The 25038-nt window shown below is 40.9% G+C and overlaps 1 protein-coding gene across 9 annotated transcripts in view; it reads left to right on the top strand.

Annotated features, from left to right (window-relative positions):
• Positions 1–25038, top strand: part of WWOX (WW domain containing oxidoreductase) — a 952562-nt gene that overhangs the window by 243231 nt on the left and 684293 nt on the right. For all 9 annotated transcript variants that reach the window (XM_038538231.1, XM_038538238.1, XM_038538230.1 and 6 more), the window contains one exon: positions 533–621. In XM_038538231.1, coding sequence (XP_038394159.1) covers positions 533–621 — 89 coding nt within the window. The remainder of the gene's footprint in view (positions 1–532; positions 622–25038) is intronic.

Here is a 25038-nt window from a genome sequence, read left to right as displayed (position 1 = left end):
GGTTGTGAAACCAGAGCTCCTTTGTGGGATCTAGGTCACTCGGGGTCCATTGGAATAAATGAGTTTTGCCTGCTTTGTACTTTCTCTAAATGAATCATCTTTAATTTTTGATGCAGGCTCAATGGAATCATTTCAGAACCTGCATGGCAGCTTTTGAGATTAAAATATCATCTACTGAATTTTTACACGAGCCAGGCTTTGTCCTGGCATTCCCTTATTTTTAGAGTTTTTATTTTAGGACACAGATTGAGAGGAGATGCTTCAGCCTGAAGACCCTTTGGATCCTCTGTGCACTGAGTGAAACAGCACAACCCCCAGCCTGTGGTTTTAGCAGATTCCCAGCCTCACATCCTCCCAAACTTGGCAGTAAAAGCCCTGTTCTTCCATTCATTCCAATGATTTATATTCTCTCTGGGCGTCTAATATTAAACAGGGGAATTCCGACATGTTCCATAACACATTTACTGTAACTTGATACCATGAACTAAACTTGCTGTTATTTATCATTTCTTTTTATTTTCTCTCATTCCAGCACAAAGCCAAGGTAGAAGCAATGACCCTGGACCTCGCTCTGCTCCGTAGCGTGCAGCATTTTGCTCAAGCGTTCAAGGCCAAGAATGTGTGAGTGTTCCAGTGGAGGGTTATAGATCATAATATCTTGCTATTGTAATGTCTTTATCAGATGAACACAATTGGGAAAACACCAATGCAAGGCTGTTGTGTTGTCCTGGCGTCCAAACAGCAGGCTCATTTATATTGGCCCTGTTAAGGTGTACCGTATTTTTTTGACTTCTTGAGTCACCCTCATTATGAGATGTGTCATCAATCTAATAACAGCTCCCCCAATAAAAAAGGAAAGACACTATTCAAACACTAATAAAAATAGCTAATAAAAGCCAGCTGATTGTAGGATGTGTCCTGATCACCGATGTGTTTGCCGTGCATCTTAGGATCGAGGAAAAGCATTTTAATTGCATCCAGAACAAGTAGCCTTACTAATCCAGTCCTTCAAGGAGGCCGAGAATCAGACAGGAGAAGGTTCTACTGTTTCTACGTCTGCAACCATTTTATGCGGTGTATGAATGTGGTTCCAAAACATGGACTCATATTGTGAGAAGGTTACTCTTTTCTTTCCTTCTTTTTTGTTTTTCAGAATGCCCGAAGGAGGAAGCCTTAGCTAGGGCCTGGCAAGTGTTTATGCCATCACATGCCAACCTCCTTTCCTAACAGAGAGAGAGCAGACCTCAGACCTGGAGCTGGAGCAAGCAGTGGTGGCTAGCTCCATTTTAATTACAATATTTTGTTTCCAAGTGTTTATTTTTATGGTTCCCTCATATTGAGGGCAAGCAATACTGGTTTCTCATTTAACGTAGTAGTTTAAATTTCATTTAAAAAAATAACTGCATTTAATTTTTTTTTCAGTGAATTGATTTAAACATGAGGATTAAGTTAATAACAGTACAGGTGGTGCCAAGGATAAGATAGTTCCAGAAGTGGCATCAGAATGACTGAATTTGGGAGAATGCTGATAAATGACGAGTTGTCTTCGGGTTAGGCTGTGTTGGGAGCATTGGTTTTATAGTTCTCCAAGCAGATGACGGATATATGGGGAGGTATTTAAACCAGATATTCAGAAGGTACTATGTAGATCTGTGCCCGCAGTGCTGACCAGTGTCCAGTCTCTCTTGAATCTGCCTCAGTTTCTCACTCTGCTCTTGAACACTGTCAACAAGTCTGCTCTCTAAAGCCTTTTCTGGAGCAAGCAAGTGAGCTGAGTCCTTGAGTTTGAAATCTAGAGTCAGAGTCTTGAGTGCAGTTGCACCCTCCCTGTAAATGCAGGCCCCGTACTCACAGAACAAGTGGGTCATGTCCCGGGTGAGCCTACAGACCTGGATGAGCCTGCTGTGTGTGTTCTCCACAGTGTTTGCCAGCTGGTGGCTGCCAGCCCTTTCCAGAGCTCCCAGGCAAGGTCAGATCAGAGTACAGCAATAGCTTGGAAGACATTTGCTTGTATATAACTTCATCGCTCATTTATCCACTTGCTCATTAACTTAACACACATTCAGTGAGTGCCTCCAAAGCCCCAGCCCCTCTTCTGGGCTCTGGGAAGAGTAGTGGCCACTGGAAGCCTACTTCCCCTTGGACATGAAGCCATAATCTCAGAGGCCAGCAAGCAGTTTTATTGCTCAGAGCTGACTCCTCAACCTACTGTTTTGTGGTTATTTGGAAAAATAGTAATAATAATAGTAATAGCAGCAATGAGCAGTAGCAGTTCATTTATCCAGTGCTTATTATGCGCCATGCACTGAGAACCTTTTGTGTGCATTTTCTGATTTACTGCTATTTCTTATTCGGTTATACAGATGAGGAGAGCAAGACTGGAAGGGAAAAGGTGGTTATCTGAGGGCTCCCAGCCGGGAAGTGGGCTGGGGAGTGGGTAGCCCAGAGCCTCTGCTATAGTCCCTTCAGGCCTCCTGCTCATCCACCACAAGGCCCCATCTTTCACTTGAAATGCAGTGGGAACTGAGATCGGAGACAGTGAGTGACCCTTGCAGGGTCACTTGGCAGACTGGGAGCCGCTGTGGGACTTGCATCCACTTCTGACTATCACGCTCTCCCTGACACAGTGCTGCCTCTCTCTATGCTTCCCCCAGCTCCTTTGTCAGGCCGCACTGGAAGCAGCAGTATGGCCAAGGAGAGCCAACTGTTACATAATAGGACTGTCTTCCAAGTCGTAACAGGACCGTTAGGGAAAGTAGTTCAGAAATCATCAAATTCAACTGCCTTTTGTAATCATCAACCTCAAACTCTTGGAGAAAGCTATCACCCGTTTTGCCCTAATCCTAGATTTTAGCAAATGACTGAATTTTTGTACTTCTAGGTTTAGAAACAAAGGCGATTTCCCTTTTAGCAAAAAACCCTGTACCACAAACCTCTTTTTATATGTCTCTCGAGATCCAGCCTTTTACACGGCTTAGAGAAATATTGTGGTGGCGAAAATATGCATAAAAAAGTGAGCGATTTTACTTTTGAAATACTGCCAAAGTGAAATCTCTCCTGGATAGGCAGATGACAGTTTAGTACTTACAGGTCTTTAGATTCTGAGCACTGTCAGAAGTGAATTTAAGTGCAGGTGGCTGGGCTGCCAAAAACCACGTGTAGCCTCCTGCTTCTCATCACCTCCCATCTTCAGACATGAAAATTTCCTTGTGTGTAAAACATAATGACAAATGAAAGAAAGCCTGCCAGTTCAGAACCAGGCTCCTTTTGTGCTGTTGGACTGAGGAGAGGAAAAACCCCTCACATTGAAATTCCATGTGGACACTCCCATTTACTATTCCATTTTGAAGCCTGTGAGTACACCAGAAGTCCTGTCAGGCTCCTCACTCCTGTGTGTATTCCCCACGTCTGTGCTCCAGCTCATGCACACTTCCCTTGTGCCAGGAGAGGTGGCGGATTGTGTAGCCCAACACAGAGAACGGTAGAAACAGATGCTAAGTGCAAACCCTGCTGAAGGGGCAGCCAGTCGTGATGCAGACCCACCCTCCATCTGCCTTCCACCAGGAGGACATGGGCGTTTAGCCTATTCTGGGATATCTTCTTTTTTCTGGGCAGGGGAGGAGGTGGTGGGTGGGAGGCTATTTTAGAATGAGCACTGCTGCTAATAATGATTATAAAAAATAATAGCTGCCAGCCAGCTTGCTGTTTATTCTGTGCAAGGCAAGGTGCTCAGTACTTATACGGGTATTCTCTCTTGAATTTCTTACAGCAACCCTAGGCATTAGTCATTTTTATCTCTAGTTTACAAATTGAAAAGCTCCAGCCTTTCGCAGAGAGGCTAAATCGCTTTTCCAATTTTAGCCAGCGGTGGATCTGCAGTTTGAACCCGAGTGTGTCTGAATCGAGAACAACTCTTCTTGCTGTGTCTCACACTTCGGTCCCACGTTTCAGCACAGATTCCTGTACTGGGATGTATCTGAGCAACAAGTTGCTCCAAAATCTAGCAGCTTCACGCCATTAAAAACAAGACATGTTTCCATGCTCTCATCCAGTTTTGTCTAAATCAGTTGTTTGTTCAAACACAATGAATACACTTTAATCTGTAGGTTTCCCCTCAAAAAAAAATTTTTTTTTTTTGTAATTAATGCAACTTGTTGAAGTGACAGGGTTGCCTTCTAGAGTTTTCTGTATCCTATACTTCAGTAACTGCATCCCTGTGGTGTTGTTGAACATGTTCTTTTGTTCTTTTGTCTCCTCAGTTTCTTGTGAAGTGTAGCTAACTCTAGAGGCTTGGTCCCATACCCGTTTAATTCTTGGGCAAGATTGCTGCATAGGTGGTAACGTAGTCTGCTATGGAGAAGACACATGTGGCTGCTTGCCCGTGCCAGTTTTCGGGGGCTCAGCACTCCCTGACTGCTCCGTACCTCTGCACATCTCAACTTGCATCCATTCATTCTGCTATTCTCCTCTCACTCTTCTGGGTGGTCAGGCCAGGAATCCTTTGCCCGCTTCCAGACAGTTCTCCCCAGAGTTGGTGGTAGCGGTCGGTCAGTGTGTCTCAGGTCGAATTATGTTGGGCATTACTGGAAAGTTCCAAGCCAAAGCCTGTGGTAAGTCCCAACCAAACTGAATTTTGAAGGAAATTTTCTTTAAACTGCAATCCTGAAAAACATCCAGGCTCTACACTGCCTGACAGGCGGAGGCATCCATCAGAGTATGGAGAGCTGGGATCTTTACTAATCATTCAGACCAAATACTGGCATTTTATGCAACAGGCTCTTCACCAATACTCTGTTGTTTGTGGCACTTTTGTACATTTTCATTTCTAGTTTCTAGCTGTTTAGTTTACTGAACAGTGCATATTTTGAACAGGGCCTGAAACAGTTTGACAGCTATTAGAACTAGAAGCTCTGTAGATATTTTTTCTTTTTCAGAAGATATTAAAAATTTGAGTTCCAGGGGATCCCTGGGTGGCTCAGCGGTTTAGTGCCCGCCTTTGGCCCGGGATGCGATCCTAGAGTCCCGGGATCGAGTCCCATGTCGGGCTTCCGCCATGGAGCCTGTTTCTCCCTCCTCCTGTGTCTCTGCTGCCCCCCCCCCATGTCTATCATGAATAAATAAATAAATCTTTAAAAAAATTTGAATTCCAGATAGTCCTGAAATAATGAACACCTGGATTCCAATCCTGGAGTTCTGAAAATTGGTAATGGAACATACTATGGGAAACTCTTGGCTTGGATCCCAGGTACCAATCAGCTCTTACAATGTTGACCGAGGGCTTTGATTTGTTCTAGAAATTAATTGAAATCGATAGTTCATATTAAAATAATATATACAATTCTGATGGTTTCTAGAACTTCATTTTTGATGATGGATTTTTACTTTGCCTTCTCAACTTTCTGTCTCCAGTATAATTTAAGGAAATTAGACTTTGTTTCATTTAGAAAATAATATAGAATAGTGATGTTTTTAAAAAAATGCTAAGAATGCTTTCTTTATTTTTTAAACATTTGAAGGGGATAGTCTTTAACAAAGCTATTTATTTTTACTTTTTACTAAATTACTCTCAGAACTTGAATCTACTAATCCCAGATATAATATTCTTGGATCCTTATTCCAAATTTTACTTTTGCAAATCCTTCTATGGAAGTGGGTGGGCCATAAATTATAAATAAATTCTACATTTTGAGGGATAAATTACCCTGAAGACCGATGTGTAAATTACAGCTTAATCTTTCTTTTTCTTCTCAGCTCAATTTTAAGAATAATGTTTTAGCCAACATATCTGCATTACTCTTTGCTCTACATGAGAAATCCATTTCTGGTTTGCCTAGCAAAGGATCATATTGCTTTGCTTTTCTACCCAGTATGAAATCTAAAAGAAAAAAGAAAAGGAGAGGCATATTTTAGCTGTAATGAACTCTCTAAATCAAGATCTTAATTATAATTTTTTAGGGAAAAGTTTAAGAAGTGTACAAGTTAATTTTTCCCCATCCCATATATTTTCCATGTTAGCATATCAAAAGATTATATTGTAAAACAGTTAATATATTTAGAAATACCAGGGAAGAACATTTCCTTCATAAGTAAATTTCTTGTCTCTGAAATGTAATTCCTTTTTTAAAAAAGATTTTATTTATTTATTTATTTATTTATTTATTTATTTATTTATTTATTTATTTATGAGAGACACAGAGAGAGAGAGAGAGAGCACCAGAGGCAGAGGGAGAAGCAGGCTCCATGCAGGGAGCCCGACATGGAACTAGATCCTGGGTCTCCAAGATCAGGGCCTGGGCTGAAGGCAGTGCTAAACCGCAGAGCCACCTGGGCTGCCCTGAAATTTAATTCTTTAGGCATCTTTTAATATAATTCGTTTTAAAAATTTCAGAAACATTTAATATACTTCATTTCTTATTAAACAAAAATACTAACGCAGGGTAGTATGGTGTAATTCAGGATTCAACAAACCTGCAAACCAACAAAATAAATATTTTAGACTTTCCAGGCCATAAGATCCTTGTTGCAATTACTCAGCTCTGCCTTTGTAGCATGAAAGCAGCCATGGACAGGATTTGAGTAGATGAACGTGACCATGTCCAATAAAATTTTATTTAGAACTAGAGGAGATGAGCTGGATTTGCACTAGGGCCATAGAGCCAGCCCCTGGTGTGGCCCAATTGAACTTAGATTTAAATCCCAGCTCTGCTACCTCACTAACTGTGGCCTTGGGCAAACTATTGGCATCTCTGTGCCTCACTTTCCAAATGTGTGTAAAGCTAGATTATCACATACATTTTTTTAAATGGTTTTGAAGAGGAGCGCCATCATGCATGGAATAACCAGTGTACTGTGCCTATGACTATTATTAACATGTGTTTTTCTTATCTTGATCTAAAATGATCTAAGATGTTTTTAAGAATACATACAGTATGATAAAATAAGAATAAGATGTAAACTTAAGTAGGGAAAGGGGATGAAGTAGACTAATAAGATGTGGTCCTAGTGGAAGTATGGATCTTATAAGGACTTTCACTATCCTTAAACATTGGACCTAAGAATGAGCTTTGAGATTCCTGGCAACCAAGTGCAGAGTGAAAATGAGGTTCATGTTGCCCACATGCTAGAAGCATCACAAGAGCCAAGCAGAAATGATCGTCACTATGGTGATGCTCCAGTGAGGATCTCAGAGTACTTCTTACTCTACTGAGTATTTCCCCCCCTGCTCTTTGTGACTCTTTACAAAGCTCTTGATTTGATTGTGATGCTTTGCAATTCCCTTTCAGAGTAAATGGCTAGACTTGATTTTCTTTGCTATTGCTACGTCTGTTTCCCTTGGCTTTTGCCTTTTTTTTTTTTTTTTTCCCCGGATGATTAAGGTTGCCATAAGAGCATCCTGCTTTGAATATACAGGTACATTGGGAAGGTTTAGTGGCATACACTGAAAATAATTAGTCTATGTGTTTTGGTCACCAAAGTACCTCATCTCATCTGACTTCTGCTCCACTCCTTTTCTGTGTAGTTTTTCATTTTTCCCCTTACTTCATTATTTATTCAATGCTTACAATGGTGCCAGGAACTGGGCCAGACACTAGCAGTAAACCATTTGCCATCTCTCTTCTCCCATGCCTATTTCTCTCTTAGAATAGTCATGAAGCTTGCGGATTTTTTGATAGCTTTCCATGATGTCTATCTTCAAAAACATATCCTTAGTGGAGAAGAATATTTATTACATTAATTAGGGGCCACGTTGCAATTAAATTTGTCAGAAAAAAATTCAGTGAACCTTTTGCCATCATTAAAAGTCATCACAGCTAAAGAATACATGAAACTGTGTTCGAATTAACCACAATGATGTTTGCAAAATAAACAGTTTTGATTTCCCAACAGAATTCTCGGTTCAGCCATCACTATCGTGTTTCATGACATCAAAGTGATGTATGTTAATTGAAGACACAAAAAAAACTTCCCTTCCAGGAAGAATAAAAACCTAGCTTTGGAGGACAGATACAATTACTCTGTGGCTGCTTCCTCCTACTACACTCGCCATCCCACCAATGTATATATAACCCATGTATGTCTTTTAACTCTAGCAAATAATATTAATTTTATTACTGGTGTTCAACAATGACCATTTAAATCACTGGACTAGAGTACAAGTCAGCAAAGTTTTTCCATAAAGAATTGGGTACATATATAGGGATATAGATAGATACAGATATAGATATAGATATAGATAAAGATATATAGATATATAGATATAAATATATAGATATAGATATTTTTGCCTTTATGAGCCAGATGGTCTCTGTAGCAACTAGTGTTGAGTGCATCTTGATTGTTGAGTGAGACCTTTGTAATTCAGAAGTAGCCATTGAGAACTTGTAAATGATTGGGTGTTTCTCTGTTCCAATAAAACCTTATTTTCAAAAACAGGAAAAGTTGGAGTTGAGATTCGGTCTGGGATTTGTGGCTTGCTAATCCTTGGATTTGAACTCATTATCTCTTGAAATATAACTCATTTAAGAGCACCTTGTCATTATGAGAAATACATGACATTTTTCTTAGAAAATGGATTATGTTAGGCCTGGTCAAGATATGTAGGTGTAAATAGCCAACATTTGTATGCTTGGTTAATTTCAACTTTCTGCAGATACTCAGCAATATTCTTTGATATTTAGAGGCTGGGAAAAGAGATAAGAGTTTGAGAAGAACAGCGTGCTGTGCTGAGGTTTGGAAATACCACCATATGAAAAGCAGGTCAACTAAGACAACTAAGTTTTTTTTAAATAATGAAGACACTGAAGTCCTAATTGGGGTTTGGAACCATATAATGCTGATGATGAGAGTAATTGCTCATATTTATCACCTATTTATTATGTGTCAAGCACAGTTAAGCACTTATATGTCATCTCATTTTATCCTCACTAGGACTCAGAGGATAGGTCAAAAATGGTAGAAGAATGGCAGTGTCTTATGGTTCAGCCTAATGCAATGATCAGCCACATTTCATAGATCAAGGTATTGAGGCTTAAAGAGATTGAGGACCTTGACTAAGGTCATGCTAGCAAGTAAGTAGTAAGGCTAGAACTTGGTCCAAAAATTTTTATTGCCACTAAGCTCAGCTTAGACAGTAGTTTGCAGAATCAGAAAGATCTGTCTCATTTGGGAAATGCATCATGTAGGACACATTGCCTCCGAAGGCAATTTGTCCCATTAATAGGATGGATGACAACCCCTGCCTAGTGGGACAATTATTAAGGTCACTTCAAGGTTGAAGGAGATGCTCCTTCCAGCCAATTTTCTATCACCAAGAGGAAATTGTTTTGCTGAAATATGTGGAAAGGAGGTTAAACAAACCCAGTGGAAGAGAGGCTCCTCCCCTCAGTTAAAGAACTCAGACTTTTCTACCGAATATGTAGAAGGTGTCTCTCTGTGGAGTGAGTTTAAGAAGAAATGGCAACTATTTATTCTCGTTTGCAATTGTCCTTGCACATTTACTCCAAACGTCAGTGTTCATTTCCTCTTAACTTCCTACTTGTCTTCGTAATGATGCCGATCAGGAGACAGAAGAAGACCAGAGGGTCCTTTTGCTATTTATGCATCTGAACTGCCCCACTGATCACTCTCAAACACAGACCCAGCCCTGACACTGTCCTGTGGAAAAAACTTTTGGTGGTGTCTTGCCATCTGAACTGCAAAGGCTGCATCTACTGATGTGACCCCCCTCCCCCACCCCCCGCAACTCTTCTGAAGTCTGGCCCTTCCACCTTCATTTATGGTTGTGTTCTCCCAGCCCCATGTCTCTCCACCCTGCTCAAAGACACGCTTAGAGGCTCTGCCTTCCGATTCTGGGCCTGTGCTCCTGACTCATGCTACTCTCCTCTTGCCTGTCTACCACCTGCTCACTGGATGACTTCGTCACATCCTCTAGAGAGCCTCCATATTCCCTCCTCTGCCCTCCACTCTCCATGGTTGAATTGACAAGTCACTTTGTTGACAACATATCCAATCATTATGCTTGAATACTTTGGGGATTCTTTTTTCTATATTGATTTTTCTTCGTTAGGCTGAGCCCCACAGAGGCAGCAACCTTGGCTACTTCATCTTTGTCTTAGCTCTGGATCTCTGTTCCATATGTTACTTACTTGAGGATGTTAGCAAATTCCTTAATCCCTCTGATCTTAAGTTTCTTCATCAGTAATAGTGGGAAATCATGGTAATACCATCGTGGGTGGTTGAGAAGATTAAATAACATGATGTTTATAAATATGGTACCTGATACCTAATAAATTTTAGCTATATCATCATTGTTGTTATCATTACCATCATCCTTTGCAATTATTACATATACCACCTTATAATGAGCTCATGGAAGTGGATGGATGGGGTAGGTGGTTGGGTGAGTGGATGAGAGGGAGGAAGGAAGAACAAAACCAGAAACATATAATTTCATTTGGTGACCTGAACTTTGCTTTTAATGTGCTGATTCCCAAGCCATTCACAGTTCCTGAACTGATACTTCCACAGGTGGTATAGACGTCATATGTTTAAAGATCTTGGGAAACAAATTTTAAAATTTTAAAGTAATCATATATACAGTTATTTCAGGCAAAAAAAACCCCCAAAAACCACAAAACAAACAAACAAACAAACAAAAAAAACATAAAAATTCCCTCTAGGAAACCCAAGGACGCATTTGCCTGTTAGGAGCCAGAGCTTCCCTGGTGTGGCACAAACAACGTGGCCAAGCTAGCCTGGCATCACTTGGCATGGACAAGGACTGACCCCTCTGAGCTCTGCAAGGCCTGTTCTTTCACCCATGCTGAGACCACCCCTCTAGTCATCGACGCAGCAAGCCTGTGATTACTCTCAGAGAGCTCTGGTTTATGTAAGACTTGAGAAGAGCATTTCAGTGTCTGTGGTTGAGAATTTCATGTCCCATCTTGGCGCATGAATCCAGCTCGGTTTTTCTCCTTGTACTTTCCAACCACCCCCATTGTCATGTTGGAATGCTCCTTTTACATAATTGACATGTTGGGGACTTGTGCTTTAAACCACACCGAAATCACATTTTAATAACACGGGAACCGTCTCTTTTCCTCAGTACGTTGTCGAGAAGCTAATTCTTGTCAGCCTAAAAACTTGAATTGTACATTTGAAATAAATCAGCGGAGCTACACTGTGGCAGCCTGCTGAAAATCCCCAAGGAAGATTATATTTTCAGCTGAACTACTTGTCACTGCACTGTGTTTTTAATATTGTGAGTCCTTTGTTTTCTTCATTTCGTAAAAATCTACCCAATACCTTGTCATTCAGGAAAAATTTAAATGGATCCTCTCAATTAGCGTCAAAGTTCTTATTTTGCCTTTTAAGAGCTTCTGCTGCTGTTGTAGTTCAGTCACCGGCTCGTAATCAAATAGATATTTTAGCCGACATTATGCAATAATTGATAACCCAAAGCAGAAAGAAGAAAAGGTTTCTGGTTGACTTGAGAAGTCTAAGGAGTGGGAAAGTTGACAAATGATGTAGCTTTGGGAAGTGGATCTGGGCAAAATGTCTCCCACCTTAAAGGACAGGGGTGTTTCAGTTTCCCACATCAGATCTCCAAACTCCCTGGGGACTGTCACCCTGGTTCTCAGTGGGGCTGTTAAAAAATGCTGGTGTTTGGCTGCTCCTTGCATTCTGATTGCACCACGTCTGGGACACACTCTTGGGCATTTGGACTTTTAGAAGCTCCCTGGGTGGTTCTCGCAAGGTGCCGTGTGTTGTGGGGCACTGAGCACTGCCCACCTAACAACTGAGTCTGGAGTCTTGGTTACTTTTTTTCTGCAGGGATAATCGCTTCACCCCTTCTGCTGTCACCCCCTCCCCTAACATAGCTCCGAGCGTTGACAGAGGTCTCTAACAGGCCACCCTTAGTGAGGTGTCAGACTGGCTCGGGTTCAAATCCTGTCTCGACAGCCTAGGCCTCTGAGCAAGTTATTCTGCTTCTCAGACCCTCAGCGTCCTCATCTGTGAAATGGAGTGTGAGGGAGGCTCAGAGCTGAGCCTGAGGATGAGCTTCATTCTGAGGATGAAGAGCCATAGTGTTTCTATGTCAAGGGTGTATCTGGGGAGGTGGGGCCCCTGCAGGGAGGCCCTTGGAGCTCAGAGTCGGGAAGCCAGGGGCTAGGGCGGACGCCTGGCCCGTGTGATGTACCCCCTTTATGATAGGGGTTTGATAGATGATGCCTGGGTTTGAGGTTTGAGGTTGGTGAAGGTGGCCCTTCTTCCTCCCAGGTCCTGTATTGTATGTATGTTCTGTGTTTTATGTAACTGCTCCGACAATGCAGTGCTAAGACCCCTGGATGGTCGACCCCTATCCCTGAATGTGACCATAATGCTTTTCTGGAAAGGGCGTTCCACACACAGGATACGGTGGTAACCTTTTCTTTTAAAATACCACTCTTTTTTGTGTGTGTTTTTGTTTTTGTTTCTGTAGATTTTAAAAGCACTATATAAGTCATATGGGAAATTTTCTAAATTATAGGGAAACATCCAGAATAAAGCACAAGTTGACCATAATTTTGCCATCCTAGACAATCCACATTGACAGTTGGATGTAATCATTTTTATTCTATGTTCATAGAGTCTTAAAAAGCAAAAGCCTGTTTATATATATTCTTTATTCGTCTTTTTATTGAGATATAATTCACATATCACAAAATTCGCCGCTTTAAAGAGTTCAGTCCATTGGTTTTTAGTACATTGACCAGGTTGTTCAGCCATTAGCACTCTTGAATTCCAGAACATTTTCATCATCCTAAAAAGAAACCCGTTACCCATTAGCCATCACTCCTCAGTTCCTCCCCACTCCCAGCACCTCCCCGGCAGCCACTAATCTACTTTCTGTCTCTGGATTTGTGGCCTTTCGTGTCTGGCTTCGTTCACTTAGCATAATGTTTTCAAGATTTATGCATGTTCAACATGTGTTGACACCCCATTCTTTCTTAGTGCTGACTAAGATTCCATTGTATTGGTATAATACTTGCTTTACCCCTTGATCACTTCATCAACATTTGGGCCGTTTATACTTTGGGGCTGTTAAGAATAATGCTTTTATGAACATTCATGTACAGAGTTTTCGTGTAGATGCATTTTGTCATTTCTCTTGGGTATATGCGTAGAAGTGGAGTTATGAGGTCAGGTGGTGACTTAATGTTTAATTTTCTGAGGAGCTGTCAGACTTGCCCGTGGCTGCTGCACCATCATACATTCCTCCCTGCAGTGTGTAGGAGTTCCTGATTCTACACAACCTCACCAACACTTGTTAGTGTTATTTTTCTTATTAAATTAAAGCCATTTTTTTTTTTTTGAGATGCCTGAGTGGCTCAGTTGGTTAGGCGCCTGCCTTCTGCTCAGATCATGATCTTAGGGTCCAGGGATCGAGTCCCACATGGAACTCCTTGCTCAGCAGGGAGCCTGCTTCTCCCTCTCCCTCTGCCACTTCCCCTGTGTGTTCTCTCTCCCGTGCACTCTCTCTCTCAAATAAACAAATAAAATCTTTAACAAAAAAGCCATCTTTCTTATTGTGGCCACCCTAGTGGATGGGAAGTGGTTATGTTACATATATTCTCTTATAATCTGTTTTTCTTTCACTCTAAGAACATGATGGGCATTTTTTTATGTCATGAGACATATTTCTATAACTTCAATTTTAAAGGCTTTACAAAAGGAATGCATTGAATATAAGTAAACTTATTTAGCTAATCTTGAATTGTTGGGTGCTAGGTTGCCTCTAATTTTGTTGTTGCTATTGTAAGTACTATGACAAGGTCCTGCACAGACCTCCTTTTGGATCTCTTGTTTTCTTAGGATCAGTTCTTACAAGGAGAGTTTCGGGATCAAAGCATAGGAATAACTTTTAATACTGCTGATGTATGAAACAAAATCACTCTCCAGAGAGGTTACATGTCACTTTTTCTCATTTCTTCCCCACACACTAGGCAATGCTATTAAGATCTAAAATGTTATTTGTGAAACTTGCATTTACTTAATTACGGTCAAATATCTATTATAAAATGGAAGGTTTCTATTCATTAGTCGCTGTAATTCTTTTTCCAGTTGCTTGTTCAGGCCATCTGAGCCCATTGCCATCATGGGGAGGAGAAACCACTTACTTGCTGGTGGGCTCGGAAGAGACATCCTAGGTTTTCCTTCATTGGTGAGGAAGCTTGGGCAGAGCTGCTTGGGGCTGAGCAGTAAGGAAGTGGACAGAGCACTGGAGTAGGAGTCAGAAAGGACTAACTGTCCCCCAGCTCTATCACTATCATTGATTCCTAGCCTATTCCTTGTCTTAGATGGTGGGGTCCCAGGCTCCTCCTTTGGTTTCGTAGAAAGTAGAAGCACAGCTCTGGTATGCGACTCTGCTAATTTTTCAGAAATTTCCTCTGACTCAGCTTTGCTTAGACACGTAAAGCAGGACTTGCCACTCGATCACTCGATTACAGGGAGGGCTTCCCATTGATTTTACACAAGAATTAACTATGACTTTTAAAGACCCTGATACCAAAGTAGATTTCAATCCCAGGCTTCCCAGCTCTATTTAGTCCCCATGTGTCTTAGAGCAAATAGGGCTTTTTCCCCCTCTTTCCCATCCTGTGAGAGTTCCAGGCTTAGTGGAGTTTTGCACCAGGGTTTTGTTTTTTGTTTTTTGCTGCTCACTCAACTCTATGACTGGGAGAAGGGTGGCTTTGCTCTCCAATCCCTTCCTGCCCAGGCAGCCAGCTGTGGCTACCCATCCTGCCTTTTCTATTGTGTGTGTCTTCCTGGGGCAGGGGGGCGGTTTGAGTGTTTACATAGGCCTAATTCTAAAGGCTTAACTGCTTTTATGATTTTTCAGGCAGATACTAAACCTATTTATTTTAATATTATGTATAAATAATGTTATTCTATACAAGTTTCCTCATAACAAAAGTGGTGCATACCCATTGTAGAACATTTGAAAAATGTGGAAAAGCATAAATATGAAAATGAAAAGTGCCCATTTTCCTACTTTCCATTAATCTGTATTTCTTGAAACTTTTTTACTATGGAGATTTTCAAATACACACAAGAGAGAAAAGAGGTATAATGGACCTTCCCAAGCCTTTTACCTAGCTTTTATAATTACCAACATATGGTCAATTTTGCTCAATCTGAAGCCCCTTTCTTGCTAGATTATTTTAAAGCAAATCTAAGGCATGGCAAATTTCCATCCATGAATATACTACTACTACCCCTTGATTAATATCACTCTTCACGTTTTTTAGAATATCACCTTCTGGTTTCTGTTCTTTTTTTTTTTTTTTTTTTTGACTTTCATTATAACAATAGGCACTCTATAGGAAAGACAATAAATATGTATATGTTTAAATACACATTTCAAGTATTTTTGAAAAAATTTTTTTCTAGTATATGTTTTTCTAGTAAAAGTTTTCTGTAATCATTTAGTGGAGATCATAAATTAGCAAAAATAATGCCATAGGTTGTAGAAAATTTAGGGACTGATATGTCAAAGGAAGAAAAAAAAGTAAAAATTTCAACCAAATCTTTAAAAAAAATGGCTAAAATTTAATTGTCAGAAGTAAATTCATCCAGACATGTTAAAATTCTAATAGTAGGCTGAAATAATGTCACAAACTTAAACCATGTAGCTCTGTGTAACCTAGAAATTGTCAAAAAAAAAAAAAGAACACCCCCCCAAAAAAAAACAACAACCACACAGCCTTATTTTCATTGAACTTGCTATATCTTACTTTAATCTCATTTTCTGTTCACGGTGGAAGTGTGAGGATAAGGTGGACAGGGTCCGGAGAGCTGTTCGCCAGAGCTGCCCCCATCAGCGGGAAAAGGAGCCCGGCTGGAGGCTACCTAACTCATTCTGAGAAGTGTCAGGGTAGGTTGCTCAGAACCCAGGGAGTTTTTTGTAATTGAGATATAATCTGTATATCATAACATTTGCCATTTTAAAGTGTACAATTTAGTAGTTCTTATCCTGCCTACTGAGTTATACAACCATGACTAATAATTCCAGAATGTTTTCATCACTTCAAACAGAAACCATGCCTATGCCCATGAGTAGTCGTTTCCCTCCACCCCTGCTGCTCCAACCCTAGGCAACAGCTAATTTTTCTGTCTCTACTGATTTGCCTCTTCTGGACATTCTGGGTCGATGGGATCATGCAACATGTCATCTTTTGTGACTGTCTTCTTTCACTTCATATAATGTTTTCAAGTTTAATCCATGCATGTCATAGCATGATCAACATTTCACTGATTTTTATGGCTGAATAATATTCTCTTATACAAGTAGACCACATTTTGTGTATCCATGCATCAGTTGGTGGACATTGGGCTTATTTCCACTTTTTGGCTCTTATGAATAATGCTGCTGTGAACATTACTCCCAGTGCCTTGCTTTCTTGGGGGCAATCATTATCCTTGGGGGTTGAAGATGTTGGATGGTAGGTTGGTGGGGACAGTGAAACAAGTCTCTGGGGACCAGTATTTCTCCCACACTCAACATCAAGACCCTTTCTGAACCCCTCTTGAAGGACATGCCCAGTGGTCTTCTAATCACCTGGGAAGCACGTCTCCTGGGGAGAAGTTTTCAAGTCCATGGTCATAGCCAATAAGAGATACCAGATGTTGCAGTTACCCTTTTTTGGTTTAAAAAGAGAGCCATTTGCCTGGAGTGACAGGCTACCTCCAAGTTGGGCTCAATTATTTTGTAAAGCTTTTTGTTTGTTTGACCTGTTCTGACCCAGGAAATAATTCTGACCAATCATGGCTGACTCGCTTTGGCATTGGGGTCTAGTTGCTTTATGGTTGATGACAGAGGGGCCACACTGCTACCACGTCTGAATTAATCCTTAACTCCAGAGCTGCATGCTGTTCTCTGGCAAGGTTGTATTTCTTCATTAGCTATTCCCAGGGCCCAGGGAGTCCCAGAGGATGTCAGAGTACATTAATTTTTATCATAACATGGAATCTTTCAGGTCTGAATGGCAGCACACAGCTGTCAGGGGCTTTCTGAACTCGATTACAGCTCCATATATCTCTAGGCAAAACAGAGGCAAGAGTCCTCATTGGCAAGGGAATGTACAAAATGCATGAGATGTTTTATTGTTTGAGTAACTTGACCATGCACTTAAGCACATTCCCCAACTAATTTTGTTGTTGTTGTCCATGTAAGTTCACCTCTGCCACCCACATTAAAACCCTCTCCCTTTGCTGTGACCATAGAAGGTATATTTTAAATAAGCCCTTTTGCATCATGGTAATGAAATCATCATCTGGTACTTAGACAGCTATTCTACAAATATATTTAAAAATGAATGTTCCCAAGATCTTTTTAACAGAATTTATATAGCAGGTTGGTATTGCAGAAGTTTATAAATAATGGCTTGTAATACTTAATATTGCTTTATGGCCACAAAATATAATTTTAATTTGAAGGAATGCTAATTTGTCTTCGGAAAGGTGAGTTATTTCTTCATTGACTTTATGTTACCTACATGTCAACAGAGTAGAATGCTTGGAGGGATGCATTTTACTTAGAGAAGATCCCCAGGTATTATTTTAACCTTGTCGACAAATGGCAGGAATCCTCTACGAGCAGGGCCCTGTACTTGGTACAGGATATATGCTTCGTATGGATATAGGACGCCCCCCCCCCCCCCCCCCCCCGCCACACACACGTACACACAAGGAAATCATAGTCAAAGAGAGAAGATACTGTTTTCAGTTGTTAGGGTAAATGTGTTCTTAGTAGGCATTGCCAAATAATTTACTGCCGGCTCCAGTCCTTCACTCAAGTGTCCTGGATAATTCTGATTTCTTTGTAATGGATTTGTTTTCTAAGGCCACATGCACTATTCATTTAATTACTCCCACTGCTGGGCAGCCAAATTGCAGGAGCTCTGTGAGCCATATAGAACAGTTTCCCATGTTCTCCTGTTGCTGCTTATGTATAAGATGGACACAGTTAAATAGTCTATTTAACTTAACACATACTAATTTTTAAAAACTAAAACCAGAGCGGCAATCCTACAGGTGTTGTTTGTGCAAAGGACAAGACTGTGAAATACACGATTTGGTTTCCGTGCATTTTTTTTTAAGTGAATACAAGTGGTCCTTAAATTTGACAAAAAATAGGCAAGTGGCACATAATGACTGCATTGTGGATGAAGCTGACACAGAGAGAGGCTCTGTGGGTTAAAACCAAATACTGACTGTATGCATGCAATGCTTGAGTTGTGCAAGCAAGGATGCAGAGAGCTGTCACCAGCACGATCTTACTTGATTTTCAGGCATTCAGTAATTCAACAAACTTCTGTTGCATCTTAGACATGGTGCTGGGTGTGGGAGCACCGTGGTGACTTTAGAGACACACTCAGCCCTTCCAGGGTTTCTAGTCCACTGTCGTGACTTACTCCTTTTTGTGTCTGAGAAAACTGAGCATCACAGAGAAAATAACCAGCTCCCTCTTCTCTAAATAATGCTGGCCCCAGCCCTCCCAGTCTGCCAGCTTCTTCCCTTCCCGCATTTGTATGAATAATATTCACATTCTCTGCGTTCTCTTGTGGAGTTTATTAAACTCCAGTTTGGCCTCCCAAGACTTCTTTCATGTCACGAGTGAATTTCTGTAGGACATGACCATCATTCATTTGTCAGATGAACAAATGGGAATTTGCCAAGAAAGACTCTGGTTCATTTGCATTTTCTTGATCTGTGGGAGCTATGTTTAGTGAAGTTACTGGGTTGTGAGTGTGGTTGAATTTATTGTTACCATTCCCACTCTTCCATCCTTATCATGCTTATCATTGATTGTCCATTTTATTAAATATTCCCAGGGAGCCAGAACACAAGGCAATAAAGGTACTGACTGCAAAGGGCAGGAGCGAAACTTGCAGACATATGGACCTATAACACCAAAGGGTCAGATCTGCGTTTGAGATATCATGTCATGTGGATTAAGGGCTATTGGTGGCATAATTATAAAATTGATGCTTTTTTTTTTTTTTTCCTAGAAAGTCCCTTGGAAAAAGATATCGGTATTTTTCCTTTTGTATATCTTGCCCCATTTAGAATCAGTGAGGTTGAGATTTTGCTGCTGGGCCTGTATATGATAGGATGGGAAATATAATCAAGGTAATGGACATATGGCAAAAATTTAAGGAAACAACAAAAACAAGAGTGTTTCTATTTTCTGTTAAGTGTATGTACTGATGGTCTGGAATTCACTATAAGAAGTTGTAAATGGTGCATGAAATGAAAAATTCGTGGTGGTCTCCTGGGATACAGCCAGTGCTCTGCTGTATTCCTGCTGATTGGTTTGGATTATTTTCTTTATTTCAACTTAGAAAAAAAAAGGTGTAGCTGGGTTATCTTAACAGCAGAATCCACTCTGGGTTAATTATTATGTTAATTTCGATGGTGTCCTTAAATTCATAAAACATGTGGATCCTTCAAATTTTAGAAGCACAGCTAGACAGTCACTGACCATCTAAACTGACATTGATTTTTATGTGTTCCTATTTCTCTTGTTTTATTTGCTTGATTTCCTTGCATATTTATTGAGGCTCTTACTCCCCCCCCACCAAGAGATATAGGGTAAGAACATGAGAAGCCATGTATAGGTATTTTATAAATATGGGAGATAATTATATATATGTGTTAGGTCTCTGAATTATTATTTTATTTATTTTTATTTTTTAAGACTTTTTATTTCTTCATGAGAGACACACAGAGAGAGGCAGAGACACAGGCAGAGAGAGAGGCAGGCCCCATGCAGGGAGCCCAACGTGGGACTCGGTTCTGGGATTGGGATCAGGCCCTGAGCTAAAGGCAGATGCACAACCACTGAGCCACCAGGCATCCCTATATCTCTGAATTATTGATAGGTGTCATGTCCCCAAAGTGTAGCCAAGTCTAGGAAATAGGCAGCCAAGGAAAAAATAGCCTGTTTTAGGTATCATCTCTCAGCTGATGTTAAGCATTTTACATTTTTCTCTAATTTTCATGACTAGCAAACAAGGTGGGTACTGTCCCTCCCTTTAATTGTTGTCATTGTGAATTTGAGCAGCTAATTATATATTTTTTCCAGTATGTTACCATAAATAAACATTGTTTAAAAGTTTTTCTGTATACCACCTAAAGTCCTCTTGACTTTTACTGTTGGTGTGCACACTGCATCTTGGGCAGTTGAGGTCTAGGTGGGCTGTTGGAGAGTCTAGAACCTTCGCTGGGCTTGAGGTGAGCTGTATGAGAGGATGGCTGTGTTCCAGTTTATGCTGCCATCCATGAGTTCAAAGTAACCCAACCCTAGCGATTTAAGTAGAGATCCACGTTGGAATTCTACAGTAATTTTTTCCTCTTTCTTTGCTGGAAGAAAAAGAAAACCTAACACTTAGTAAGTCTGAGAAACAGTTGCTTTTGGGACTTTGGGTCCTTAGGCCCTTTCTATTGAATTTCAGAGTATTTCCATATAGTACTAATTCCCGCAGCTCACTAGAGAAATGCCCCAGATGGTGTGACAGTCTGTTTCAAGGAGGAATTGAAAAGTATTTCCCTTTACATAACATTACACTTAGTTCATTCTTTTACTGTGTCTGAGATGGAATCCCCAAAAGCCACAACTGTGTTAATGTTCCACAGGGTGTTTATTTAGCCTGTAAAGGTCTGTCTCGTTTTTTGGAGCATGTTATGATTCAGTTTACAAATCCTCAGTGTAATTCAACCGCATGATGGTTGCTACTGCTCTTCATAGACTCTTTCGAAGCACCTTCTCAGTCTTCAGGTTTGACGTTATGTATCTGGTTCTTAGGTTACTTAGATCATAAGGGACTGGTGTTGTCTTCAAAGCATAAATAACTCTGTCTTCATGGATCAGCTAGAACTAAATCCACTTCTCCCCCTCCTTCTTCTCCTCCCCCTCCTTCTTTTGCCATATTTTAGGCAATAATATATTGTAAGACATGACTATAGAATGTGATTTATAAACCAGATGCCACTGGGAAAATAGCATTGATTCAGTGTATTCATTCATTCATTCACTCATTCATTCATTCATTCATTCCTGATGTACAAAAGGCTTACTTCTTACTGCATGCAAACAAAGGCTAGGCAAACAAAGACTCTTTCCTATGGTCATTGATTGTAGTCTACTGGCAAAGGTAACAGACAGATTGAGCCACAAAGAATTAAGCATTTAGGAATGGACACACCCCAGCCAGAATTGAAGACCAAACCTCCTGGGAGATGCTACAGCTCAGAAGCTGATGTTTTGTTTACAGTAAACTCTCAGGATGTGCTAGGGTTGGGTTGTTGCCAGTTACTGATGAGCATTCAAAACAGTTGGCAGGGTTGAGAATGGCAATGGATGTTTGTGGAGCAAACAGATGTCATCCTGGCCCTCCAGGGGTTGGTGTCAGTAGGGGCTTAGAGCCTTAGTGGGGGATTGTGGGTCAGGGAACTTGGGAAACAGCTGGATCTCCTGCCCCATGCATTTGTCTAGTGGTCATAGGACGAAGGGTCTTGTGTCCTTTGGTTATGTCTGTCTTTCTGTCAATCACATTGTTGTTAACCTTGTAAAAGGTCCAAGGAAGGTGTCTAAGAACTGCAGAAGAGGGAGATAGTGCTTATCTTCCTGATGAGGAGTAAGGCTTCTTCAAGTAAAGAAGGGTCTCCTGAGTAGTCCTTGGGAGAAAGGGTGGGTTGTGACCTGTAGAAGGGGCAGCTGGGACAGAGTGAGGGACCCTTTTAGGTCCATCTAAGCGGACAAGTAGAGTGAGGCAGGAAAGTACTGTATGTCAGTGTATGAGCCAGGATCAGAAAGTGGTATGATATCAGCATCATTAATTTCTCTACTGTCCAGAAATATGCATGCATGACATCATCATGGGTGAGTGCCCAGTTGGAGATAGGCTGAATTTCTGGCATTTTATTCAAGTTTAATTTCTTAACATCATATCAAAGCACTGCTGCTTGTAGATGTTCGGGGTGTGTACCTCACTAGGCTGTGGGTGCCATTCAGATAGCCCACTACCTATGTTCAACCTCGTGGCTCCACACAGCAAGCCTTCCTATTCCTCGGTTGGAAGGATAGTGTGTGTTCCTGACTAAGAAAACATTTTGGTGGCAGGTAGTCCTAGATTTCCATTCTGGCTTCTTCAGCTACTTGGCAAGAAACATTTTGAACCTTAGTTTTTCCTCTGAAATGGTAACCATCTGTCTACCTTGTGGGTTGCTATGATTATTAAAATAGAATATTCAAAGATTACCAACAATGTGTCCTCGCACTGACATCATATGAATGTCCCAAGGAAGGAACAAGTGTGATCCTCTCTTTCAGTTCATGTTTACTAGACCCGTGTGTTCAAGTAGGTGCTTATTGAACATTCTCTGTGAGCAAAGTGTTGCCCAGTTTTATAGGATGACGCCAATGTGGACCTGCACCCCTGCTGTTACAACACTTATAAGGAGAACATAAAATTTCGTAAGAAAGTTTTTGTGGTTGGTCAGAACTTCCAGGGCGTCTCACCAAGATGAGGTTCAGGAGTTGCTTCAGAAATCACACAGATACTAAATGCTCTACAAATTCAGAGGAGGAGCCATTCTTATGTGTGGGGTGGTTTAGGAAGGTTCCATGGGGGGTTTGGGGTTTGAGCTGGCTCTTAAAAGGACAGGGGGCAGTCAGCGTGGGTGAGCACTGTATACATGAGCCGAGTATTCTATAGTCTTTACACTGTTATGTTGACCTGTACTCTCGGCAAGTAGATTTTAACATTTTTCTTCTCAGTAGTTTCCTGGTACCCAGGACAAGGCGCATTGTAAATAGTCCATACATATTTACTTGACTTCAGCCAGGTAACAGTTTTGTATTAGCCACCTGTCAGGTTCAAGGTGCTTGGCAAGTTGGTCCCAAGACGCAGAGATGAATACGCTCAACTGCTGTCATCCCACTAGGTGTGGTCAGCACACAGATGCTTCAGTTACTCATCCTGGGGGTGTGAGTAGGGCCATTAGTAGCACACGAGGCACTGTTGTGTCTCTACATTTTTTTAAGTTGCTTTTTACATATAGTAAAATTCACCCTTTTAATAATAGAGTTCTGTAAGTTCTGACAAACCCATAGTTGCGGAGTCACCACAATCAAGATTTAGAGCTGTTCACTTACCCCCTAAATTTCCCCTGTGCGTCTTTATAGTAATTCCCACCTCTACACCCAGCCCCTGGCAACAATTGATTTTTTTTTCCTGTTTCTGGAGTTTTGCCTTTTCCAGAATGTTATATAAACACAAGTGTTCCATATGTAGCTTCTTGAGTTAGGTTTCTTTCACATAGCATGATGCATGTATTAGTTATCTGTTGCTGTTAAATTACTCCCAAAACTTAGTGACTTAAAAGAGCAAATGTTCATTACCTGACTCTGTTTGTTTTCTGTTGCTGTTGTAATAAATTACCACAGATGTACTGGCTTCAAACATCACGTATTCAGGGTGTAGGAATATATATACCTATCAGCTTTATATAACATAATAACAATATAATAATAGTATAAATAAATCTGCTAATTTCATTGGTAAAAATATCTTAATTATTGCTACCAGAGGATTTTAACATGATAAATCTTGTACTGATCATTTGTGATTACTTTTATAAATTTTTAAATATCTTTATCAATTTTTATTTTAGACTCTTAGAATGTGTTTTGGTGTTAATGTGTTAATGATAGGTCAAATAAGGGAGAAAGTAGAGGCAGCGAGACCAGGTCTGGACTGTTGTAGGTGCCAGAACTAAAGGCAGCAGGGTATGGAATGCTGGTAGTTGTTTTAGCTCAGGTTCCCTAGAAATCAAGCCTGGAATAGGGATGTACTTATTTTTTTTTTAATTGTATATATTTATTCATGAAAGACACACAGAGAGAGAGAAGGAGGCAGAGACACAGGCAGAGGGAGAAGCAGGCTCCCTGCAGAGAACCCAATGTGGGACTCGATCCCAGGTCTCCAGGATCAGGCTCTAGGCCAAAAAGGTTGCGCTAAACCGCTGAGCCACCCAGGCTGCCCAGGGATGTACTTATTAATGATTTACTGGAGAGTATCCTCAGAAGAAGGCAGGAAGGGAAACAGATGGTGTTCAATAGGATACTAGCTTCAGTCTGATCCCACAGGTTCCTGGAGAAGGACTTGTACCAGAGCTGTCATCAGAGTGACTAGGTGTGGTGCATGACTTGTTATCAGAGCAACTAGGTATGGGGCATGACTTTCCAGAGGTGATGGTACCCATCAGTCAAAGACAATTATCTGGACGTGTTTGCTTTCAGCAGTTGTGAATTGGTACACTGGACCCATAATTGAGATCTAGACAGAACATCTTAATGCTCATTCCATCTGAAATGTAGAGGACTGGAAAAATATTAATAGTCTCTGAAGATTCTAGAGATGTTGATATTGACTAGTTGTAGAGACTAAAGGAAAAGATGGACTAGCAAATGTTTCTGAAGTGTTACTAATCAGGGGACCAGTTAGAGAGTATCATCACCCACTAGAAATAAGGACATCAGGAAGGGAAAGGACTTGAGGAGAGAAGATGAAGAGTTTAGATTTGGGGTAGGTATGAATGAGATTCTAGGACCTGAGAGGAATATGAGAGCTGGAGCTGTGGGTGTGAAGTTCATCTTTATAGATGTGTTGTTTGAGTCCCTTGCTGGGAGACAGAAGATGAGGAAGGGGCAATATTAGGAGGAGGTCTACTGCGACAGAGAAGTCTGGTTTCAACAGAGGGGAGGTTGGGTTTCTTGATTGGGAAGCCATCACTCTCCAGGTGGCTTTGAGAGATTCTAGATGATGATGGGAAAGAATTCAGGCAGCTTGGTGGTAAGAAATTGGTTTGGGACAAGGAAAAGAGATTATGAATGGAGACAAATATTTCAATTCAAAACTATAGCCCACAAATGGGAAGGGAGAGGCTAGTGCCAGTGAAAGAACCCCAACATCAAGTAGATATTTTTCTCTT

This window comes from Canis lupus, chromosome 5 (assembly GCF_011100685.1).
Source record: "Canis lupus familiaris isolate Mischka breed German Shepherd chromosome 5, alternate assembly UU_Cfam_GSD_1.0, whole genome shotgun sequence".
Classification (NCBI taxonomy): Eukaryota; Metazoa; Chordata; class Mammalia; order Carnivora; family Canidae; genus Canis; species Canis lupus.
This window is presented reverse-complemented; position numbering and strand designations above follow the sequence as displayed.